This window comes from Montipora capricornis, chromosome 3, assembly GCF_036669925.1.
Source record: "Montipora capricornis isolate CH-2021 chromosome 3, ASM3666992v2, whole genome shotgun sequence".
Taxonomy (NCBI): domain Eukaryota; kingdom Metazoa; phylum Cnidaria; class Anthozoa; order Scleractinia; family Acroporidae; genus Montipora; species Montipora capricornis.
This window is the reverse complement of record NC_090885.1, coordinates 20,034,326-20,044,325: the sequence shown is the minus strand read 5'-3', so window position 1 is coordinate 20,044,325 and position 10,000 is coordinate 20,034,326. Positions and strand designations below refer to the sequence as shown.

At 38.8% G+C, this 10,000-nt stretch overlaps 1 protein-coding gene across 1 annotated transcript in view; it reads left to right on the top strand.

Moving 5' to 3' along the window:
* Nucleotides 1–442: 442 nt before the first annotated feature.
* Nucleotides 443–10,000, top strand: part of LOC138040856 (uncharacterized) — a 23,854-nt gene continuing 14,296 nt past the window's right edge. Inside the window, exons 1-7 of the mRNA XM_068886554.1 lie at nt 443–1,257; nt 5,323–5,357; nt 6,561–6,657; nt 7,425–7,471; nt 7,566–7,644; nt 7,928–7,989; nt 9,615–9,834. Coding sequence (XP_068742655.1) covers nt 1,021–1,257; nt 5,323–5,357; nt 6,561–6,657; nt 7,425–7,471; nt 7,566–7,644; nt 7,928–7,989; nt 9,615–9,834 — 777 coding nt within the window. The 5' untranslated portion in view covers nt 443–1,020. The remainder of the gene's footprint in view (nt 1,258–5,322; nt 5,358–6,560; nt 6,658–7,424; nt 7,472–7,565; nt 7,645–7,927; nt 7,990–9,614; nt 9,835–10,000) is intronic.

Below are 10,000 nucleotides of genomic sequence, written 5' to 3'. Positions count from 1 at the left end.
CTTCCGATTACGTGAGGCGGGCTGGCCGAGATCCCAGCACGTCTGAGAATACATCACGATGCCGGGATCCCGGCTAACCTGGCTGAGATTTTTCCATGTAATCACGTTCACCGGGACAGCCCAGTTAGACGGGCCAGCGATTTCTAAACCCTTCACAACACTTTCATAGCAAAATGGCCTACGGAATAGCAAACCTTAAGGCTTCTTTAAATTGTAGAATAGTGAATTTTAATAACAATTTAGCGAGACAAACGTCTCTCTACTTCATTTTGTTGTTCTTATCTTTTTTGACACGACATATTCTAAATTTAGCCCAAGCCGGGCTGGCTCACTTCATGTAATACCGGGCTGAAACTCATCCCGCCAAACTTGACCAGCCCGGTTCCTTTCCTTCCGTTTCGGATCTTTGATGGACACATGTCAATAATATGCGACTTGGCCAAGCCAATCACGATCCCAGTTTGCTGTCGAACGTAGGGCCCTCCCCATCTCCGGCCCCCTATCTTGTTTTTTCGCGGGACAAAAAATGTCTCGCTCCAATTTTCGCGCAGTCAAAATTTTTTGGGCGTTTAACTACCCCACTCCTATGAAGGGTCCACAGTCCTATGTTTGCTTTCAGTTATCGTTTCAAACAAAAAGGAGGACACCGTGACTTTGTAACGAAAATTGTTTTGAAAATATATGTGCAAATTCCCAAATAAAACAAACAAAACAAGGTAAACAGAAGTAGTTGCAATCTCGTTTCCTGGCCCAGGGTCTTCCCGCCGCCATGTTGAAAGCTGAGAAGACCCTGGAACGAGTCTTTAATATCCTTGTTCATCACAGCAACCATGGTCACAGCTATATTTTCCCTGAAGAACTACAGTATCTGCGATTTGTCTCTATGAAATGGAGGTAGCAGAATGCAACTAATCATAAAATGCGGGCGCCTTTCGTGGAATTTGTAAATGTGTCTCCAAGGTTTATGCATGTGTTGTGCGGCTTGAGAAAACTTATATGAGCTTATTATATTAAGCTACCATGCTTCCTTCAGTAAACTCTGGACATTTAGGAATTGCTTCGAAGCCTGTTTATGGGTCTGACATCGTTCAAGAAATCGGTATCGTCAACAGATCACCACTGGAGGATGACGCTGATCGTTCAGTGCCTTGTCCGAGTTTACCGCTCATTTCGGAAGGCTCGTTTGCCTCGCTCCTCAGCAAAACATCCAGTGGACCTTTGGAAGGGTCTAACTTAAAAGGACGTAGAGATGACAAGGTGGGTAAATGTAAAATTTTAAATAAACAGCCATCCGATTCTCTTCAATCAACTTGTGAATCACTGTGTCTAATCATTTCAATGATTGGGTGTGAGTCGATGAGTCATGAGTCAATGAGTTAACCCATTGACTCCCAGGGGTTCCCCATTGACGAGTAAAATCATCTGGCGTTAGACAGAGTAAAATACTAAGTCTGGCCGGTTTAGGCCGGTTTTGACGTCAAAGGGTTAAACTTTGCTTCAGCAACCATTCAGCGTTTCTTTTGTTATTGCGAATGATGAATGAAGTTTAAGTCTTTTGCCCCCTTCTTTCAACATTGTGGGGTATGCGAGTGTGCACTAATCAGTCTTTCAATGACGTATCATCAATGTCCATATCCACAGTAGATAGATAGATAGATAGATAGATAGATAGTTTTATTAAAATTACCCTTGCAGCCCGAGGGCTGAATTACGATAATTTTTACAAATGTACAACGTTAATTAATTGTAACTATAAATTATAAAATGATAAATTAAGAAAGTTATTTGATAAGAATTTAACAATACTAAAGCTATTATTATGTAAACACTAAATTACAATTAAGATACAGCTAAAATTTTTCAAAATCGTATCATTTAATATATATGAGTTGCAAAAGGGCATGTTATCGGCAATGGCTTACAATAAAACTGTCTCTGAAACGATTGGTTTTAAAACGCGGGACTTGGAACTTGCGATTTTTCCGTGTACGCAAAGTGCCAGAGTAAGGTGGCGGAAGGAGTGAATGAAGCTTGTGATTATTGTTATTACATATGTCTTGAAACATTGAGTTACCAATCGCATAGTAACAAGTCCATATCCGTAGAAACAACCACGGCTGCAGCCTGAGACTGAACACCAGGTCTCTTGTGAAGCTTTGTTGATGTTGGTGATGTGTTGAAACTGTTTGCCCACCCCAGCAGTCAACATCATTCAACATCGTTCAACAAAGTTGAAAGGATGTTGAAGCAAATGTTCAAGCAAATGTTCAAGCCATTTGCCTGGTCTTTTATTCAATAAAATGCAAATAAGTTGCGGGGTATTATGTAATTTCGCCAAAATCTCTCTTCATGAAAGGCTTGCTATGATGGACAAATTGCCATTTTCATTTACAAGGTACCAAATGCATAATTTAAGGTAGACTAGTCAAACTTGGGCAAATACCTGTCCTGTGTGTTAGTCTGTCGATTTGCCGAGGAGATTGTCTATATAAATTACCCTGATTTATCCTGCCTGTTATGCAATTATCATCATTGGCTTTCCTAGAGGTTTACTCCCAGATGCCAGCTTATATGCACCCCCAATTTTTATGGGAACATGTGGGGAATTTTACATCTTGTCACCTTTGGAGATCTGTACAATTTAGGAACATGTACAAAATAGGAACATGTAGTGATAAACATGAACTGGGTTGTAGGTTTGAATCCTGCCTGGAACTCTGATTTTACAGTTGTTCTTTTGTCTGTTGCTAAGTTGCCTTTGAAATCCAAGTGGGGGAACAAATATCACTGGCTGCCATATTTGAGGGGAAACACATATCACTAGAGATATGTGTGTGGGAAACGCATATCACTGTGACAGGGGGACTACCGGGGGTGTCTAATGGCATGATTGGGAGTCTATCAATCAGGTCCAGCGAAGAGCTAAGACCAGGTTTTTGCAGCCATACAGCTCAGAGTAGTGTTTCACCCAGCTTTCCCTTTGCGTGGCCTTGTCCCTGATGACTTCTCCACTGGATGACCTGAGGGGGGTACGCTTTGTCTCGGCTTGTCTGAGGGCCTTTTTTATTCTCAAGCATTCCTCTGATGTCGCCCATGTGAGCAGTTGTCTGGATTTGGGAGCAGACGTTCATCCAGAAGTCATTTGTGCAGGCCCTGCTTTTCTCCTCAGAAGGCCTCTGGCTTGCTGCAGCAATTTAGCAAGAGCAAAGTTCTAATGTCTAGGTCACAGTTAGCTTGGCAGGGCATCTTTCGTTGTGTCTATCAGTGGCTGAAGGATTGTGACATTACCATCAAAGCAATCCTGATGCCTGGCAGATGGACTTTTTCTTGCCAAAGGTTCAATGGCTGTAGCATGTGTAGTGTCTATGATGTGCTTCCTGTGACCTTCTGTGTCGAATTAAAATCAGGGCATTCTCTTAGATTGGTGTTAAGGATTTCTTTGAAGCATGAGGCATTCTCGGGGATGGTGGTAGCAGCTGTGTTGATGAATCTTGCGATGATTTCTGATGTACTGCAGTTTCTGGGGTTAATCTGGCCCTTGGTGCAAACCAGAGAGTGGTCTGTTTTGTAGGCAGCACAATGGTATGCCTTTTGATGCATACCTTATTCAGTTATTCACAGTGAATGATAAGGTCCAGGTGATGCCAGTGCTCTTCTTGGCTGCAAAAAAAAGGTGTTGGTGATGGAGAGTTGTGCATGCAGAGATTAACGAATTGACTCATTAGGCACCAACCCTCATCCATTTTTGTTTTGGAGATCAAAATTTAATGCCAAATGTTGTGTAGCTGGTTGCATGATTTCATTGTTCAGAAAAGCAAAATATTGCTTTTTCTTGTTGGTATTATTAATTTTTCGTGAAAGTGAAACTCAAAGCAGAGAAAAAACATACATGCAAGTTCCATTTGATGTCATTTCCCAAAATTCAGGCAACTTCAGGAAAACAACTTCAGTAATTATTGTTGATGGATCCAGTTCCATTTTTGTTATTGTCCAGCTCCCAGATGCCTTGCTGACAGTTCATAAAGCTGTTTGTAGTGGGCATGACTAAACCATGAAGCAGGGAAACAAATACCAAAACCCCTAATTAGGCCTAAAACGTTATTGCTTCTAATTCATTAAGATTAAGATTAGGTTTCAGATTACGTCTGAGATTAGGGGCAATAACATCAGAGGCCTAATTAGGCTTAAAAACGATATTAAGCTAACAGCGTGAAAAAACTATGTCCCCGTTTAACCCTTTCAGCCCCGATAGTGCCAAATGGCACTTATAGATTTTACTCTGTCTAACGCCAGACGATTTTACTCATTAATGGGGAACCCCCGGGGCTTAAAGGGTTAATTTAATCTCAAATCCAACCTTTGTTGGTTAGTATTCAATGTATGGTGGGGTTATACATGGTGTTTTGGTTCTTCGTTTCGTTGTTTTGTTGTTTATTGATGTCTGTTTGTAGTACAATATCATGGCTTTGCGGCTCATTTTAAAAATAAGACACACTCTACTTGCAAATAATAATAATATTACAGTTACTATATGATTATACAGGGCTTCTGACAGGGTGCGAAAAAAATTTGGAAATTATGCAGCACTTTCAAGTCTTATTATGCGGCAACGAAGAGCAACAAAGCCCTCTGCATTAATTTTAACAACAAACTCATTCTTAAGGATGTGTGTTTTAAGTAAAAGAAAATACTACATAATTATTGCAAGCGATGATCCAGCAGTTTTCACGCGACATATCTTCAGAGAATATCTAAACAATTGTGATTGGTTTATTTAGAGAAATGGATTGTTGTCAATGAGCAGTCGCTTACCATCAAAAACCAGCCCAGCACCAGGTCCCTGACAAATAAAATGATGCATAGAACGCCAGTTTGTTGGTTGGTTCATACTTTCCAGTTTTTGATGTCTTTTCAAAGCTAAAATGGCTTCAGATAATGTTTTAATTATAAGAGAACTTACGAAAAAGCCAGATTTTGCTCTTTTCCTCTGTTAATTTGTGCGATTTTGTACAAATTCTGCAATTTGTTGGGATTTTAGGTTTATTATGTGAAATCGCAATATTGTATATAATATCAGAACCCCTGTTATAACTGCCCAGGTATTTTGAAATCCACTCACTATTCTCCCTGCTAGGTACCTACCAGTGGTGTTTATGTTGTGGTTCAAAATTTTCTTGGTTTAAAAATTGTCAAACCTGCCCAATTTTCATTTTTCTTGTCTCATTATCATAATTTGAAACAAAGAATAAACAATCTTGAAACAGGAAAAAAACTTGAACCACAACATTTACAACTTTAACAAATAACTTTGTATATCAACAGGTAATCAGTCCAAGAGGAGATTCAGATACACATAGGTCAGTTCTGACATGCATTTGATGTGATTTGTGTCATCTGAAAACTACATCTTGTAAATAATTTTAGAAACAACACAACACTTTTTAATTTTAAAAACATCTTTTGACAGAAACTTCTGTCATCTTTAGTTTAAATTACAAAGTACAGAGTTGAATATATAGTGTGAACCAAAATGCTAATTAACTATAAGAACAAAAGGAAACATGACAATGTAAAAAATTGCAAAGAAAGTTTTAAATTAACATGATAAAGTTGTTGATTAAGTGTAGGTTTCTCCCATTGAATATGAATGGCTTCTTTTATCTTAAGTTGGAAGGTGGTAGAAGCGTGATCTAGGATGCTGAAACAGTCATCAGAGCACAAAGTGCGGCATTGCTCAGAATTCTGTTAATGTTTAAAAAGGTGCGAGGTGCTATCACTGAAAGTGTGCTCACGTACGCGCATGGACAAATGCTGGGTAGTTTCGCCGACATAGCAGGCACTACAAACCGCACACAAAAACTTTTAATACCACACCCGCACGGAGCCCAGGAGGGACAGGATCCTTCACAGTGAACATGTGGCCGATTTTAAAGGATGAAAAAACTAACTTATCAATATTATTACAATAACGTTTGGCAAAATGGCGAACCTTCTTCTGCGTGATAAAAGAAAAAAGACCAATGTAAGGTAATTTAAAGTGAAAGGTACGTGTAGTGTCAGGGATGGAAGAAACTACCCGACATTTTTCCACGCACGTACGTGAGCACACTTTCAGTGACAGAACCTCGCACATTTTTAAACATTTACAGAATTCTGAGCATTGCCACACTTTGTGGTCTAATGACTGTTTCAGCATCCTAGATCACGCTTCTACCACCTTCCAACTTAAAGATAAAAGAAGCCATTCATATTCAATGGGAGAAACCTACACTTATAAATCATCAACTTTATCATGTTAATTTAAAACTTTCTTTGTAATTTTTTACATTGTTGTGTGTCCTTTTGTTCGTATAGTTAATTAGCATTTTGGTTCACACTATATATTCAACTCTGTACTTTGTAATTTAAACTGAAGATAACAAGTTTCTCTCGAAACATGTTTTTAAATTTAAAAAGTGTTGTGTTGTTTCTAAAAATATCGATATGCCTGCTACTATATCCAGACCTTTTGACTTCTTGTAAACTACTCAATGTTACAATATGTTTTCTTTGTGATATAGTTATCATGGTTTGAAACAGAGACAGTTTCAGTTGAATTGTGAGTTAAAAAAGGCTGATCGTGGATGGTTTCCTCATGGACTTAACCCGCGGCTTGCAGTGAGTCACACAATTTTTTATCTGAATACTCGGTCCCAAGTGGAGGTTTGGTGTTTGAGGAATCCAGGAGCTTCCACTATTGGCAGCCAACTCATAGACGGAGACTGCGGCCATGGCTTGGAAATCCTGGCAACTCAGCCATAAGCCCCCATGGATCATGGGAGACAGGGACCAATCCAACTGCTTAAAAGCAGTGGGAAAAGGCGGGGGGAGGGGGGAGGGAAGGGGAAAAACAACTGTTAAGGACACTCCAGAAACACTAAACTATGGTTACACATAAAGGAAAATGAAAGGAACTTTATTTAAGTGTCTAGTCATCCTAGTGCTGGAGCACTAATTGGGGACCTTGTAAACTGAAATTAATCATTAATGCGAATCGAGTCAAATGTTGGTTTTCGAGAGGAGAGGAAACTGGAGTACCCAGGGAAACCTCTCAGTGCAGGCAGAGTAGAGAACCAAAAAACTCCACACACATATGACGCCGAGTCTTGGAATCGAACCCAGGCCACATTGGTGGGAGGCGAGTGCTCTCATCACTGTGCCATCCCTGTACCCCTCCTTGTATCAGGTCACAGATCTCATGACTCATGCATCAACCAAACAAAGGCGATGGCCACAACTAGCACATGAACACTCCTCTTGTTTACTCTGTTAAATTTCATTCAGCCCCAGTAACTTTGTTAATTGAAATTATGATTGAGTTTTGGGTCCTGTTCTGTTCTTATTCATCCTTGGTTGGATGATCTCTTGCTTTATGTTGAAAACAGAATTCAAGCTGCACTCAACCACACCTTCCGAAGATTGGAGTGCATATGTAAGTGCTTATAGTGTAACAGTCAATTTCTTGATCAGTCCAGCTTCCATTAATGCATTGTGTTTAATAAACTCTACCAAAAATTAAATTGTAGGTTAAGCATGTCTGAACAATTGATGCTTCATCGGTCGTTAGGTGAAACCTTGCGAATTTTGCAGAAAAGGAGAGAAAAGGTAAGCATTAAGTGATTTCATACTTGTTAATCCACAATCAATGACATTAGTTACTGAAACGTTTGCCTGCAAAGGTAATTATTTATAAGAAAGTTTTGATAAAATTAGTTGGGGTAATATTTTACCCCTTTAGTTCTCGATGTAAACTAAATTGAATGGTGTTTTGAAATTTGAAATGAAGGAAATAGCAACATTAAAATTAATTCTGTTTATTAAAAAAAGCAAGCTGTTATTATCAAATCTACATTTGATGCTTGTTATTTCAACACTTAAATCTTTTCAGAGTTCAAATGACAGAAATGGATATTTGATGACTCTTGGTGGTCCAACCATCCTTAACAACAGGTGCTTAGTTACTATGAGACTGTACGAACTTTCCCAGTGGTCTTAGTCATTTCCTTGCACGTTGCTCCAATGTAAAACATCTCAGGCTTCTCCTTTAATTAAACTGTTATTGAATTTACTCATTGAATTGAGCTGAAGAGATGAGAGCAAAATTTTTGTTGCACTACTTGAAATGCTGACAACCTAACGCCGTCACCTAAAGATGCAATAAGTCTTACATGAAACAGACGTTGAACACATGCAGTAACACATCTCACTGAACTTGGCCTGGCTAAGGTTCAAACTCATGACCTACATGTATGTCAAAATAATTAGGTGCACTTTCCATTCAGCTGTTTACAGCAGCCTACATAATTATTTCATTTCAGTACAATAGGAAAAGTTTGGACCACCCTTGAAAGGTTTTTTTTTCTTTGATTGGTCCAACTGGCCCTGCATACCATAATACGGAGTTTGAGCATGGACAATCATGGCAAGTTTGACGAAAATGAAAATGTCACTTCAGAATAGAACTTATTGCCATCATAAGAATTTGGCAATGATTATTAGGTCCATCTTGTGCACGTTGTACGAAACGGGCGATCTATTCTGTAACTGGATTTGTATGAACAGTTCAAAGTAAAGCCAGGAAATGAACAGTTCATTATGATATGCTCACATTGTTGTCAAAACCTCAAAGTTGGCAATTTCATGTTGTTGTATTGCGGAGTATGTCAAAAAATGTACTTTTTTAGAATAGAATGCTTGCTACACATGCAGCACAACTATTTTTCCCTTTTTTAATCAATGATATTCTTGTTTCTGATGATGCTTTTACTATAGCCGTTGTTGTTGCATAAACTTCTTAATAACTGGTCAGACTATTATTTCCAGACTCAAGGACACAAACTTTTAATGCAACAGCATTAGAATATTCTAACACAAAATCTGTAGCATGGATTTGAAACAAAATTATTTCTCAAAAAAATGATGACGTTATAAGGCCCTCCTTTGATACACTTCAAAATATCAGTTCCAGTTTTGTCAAAATAGAAATTCCATGCTACAGTTTAGCAAAAATGATGGGCAGTTCCCATGCTGTGAAAAAACAGCGCCTTTTCCTTTCGTTTCCTGAGAGCTTTTACAGTTTTTCACTGAAATACATGAAATAGTGATTGAAGTATTCTGATTGAAGTGATGTGAGATTTCCATTGAAAAAGTTACTTCAAAGAACCATCTACGCAACCTTTGTGTAGGGCTCTTTGACTGGGGCTCTTTGTGTAGGGCTCTTTTCACTTCTGACCGAAGTGATGTGAGATTTCCATTGAAAAAGTTACTTCAAAGAACCATCCACACAACCTTTGTGTAGGGCTCTTTGACTAAAAAGCTTCTATAGCAACCATTATCTTTCTGTATTAGGGGCACCCTCCTTAAACTTGGCTGAGGTTACCATTCCGTTGCTATACTCTGTTGTGGAAATGGTGCATTCTTTTGTTGTAGAGGAGATGGCAAACCTCTGTGATCATTTAATATTCATTGCTTTGTCCAAGTCATTGGGCATGTGCAAATTCTGATTTAATATTTAATAGGTAGTGCCTAGGAGACTGATGTTCTGGCAAGTGACTTAATCTGGCAATGTTTCCTAGGTATGAAATGACTGCTGCCACCAGTCTAGTTCAACCAACTGTACAAAAGCAGACTCGGTCTTCAAATGCCGCTGAATCTACGTCATCTGTTAGAAATGGTGCGGGCAAACATGCAAGTGTTGCAATTCATTCAAAATGCTGCTGTCAACGCCATATTCACAGCAATGAACACAAAGGGACATCCAAGTCTAGGTTATCAGGGATTTTACCAACTAAAGAGGTGAGAACAGACACATTGATAAAAGACAATATCCAAAACCACAACAATAAGTGAAATTAAGGTAATTCCCATGAAAATGACTTACTATCCAGATTTTTTTCAAACTTGGCACAATAAATAGTAATATTCATACACAGGACATTTAAAAGATGCAATAAAAAGATGG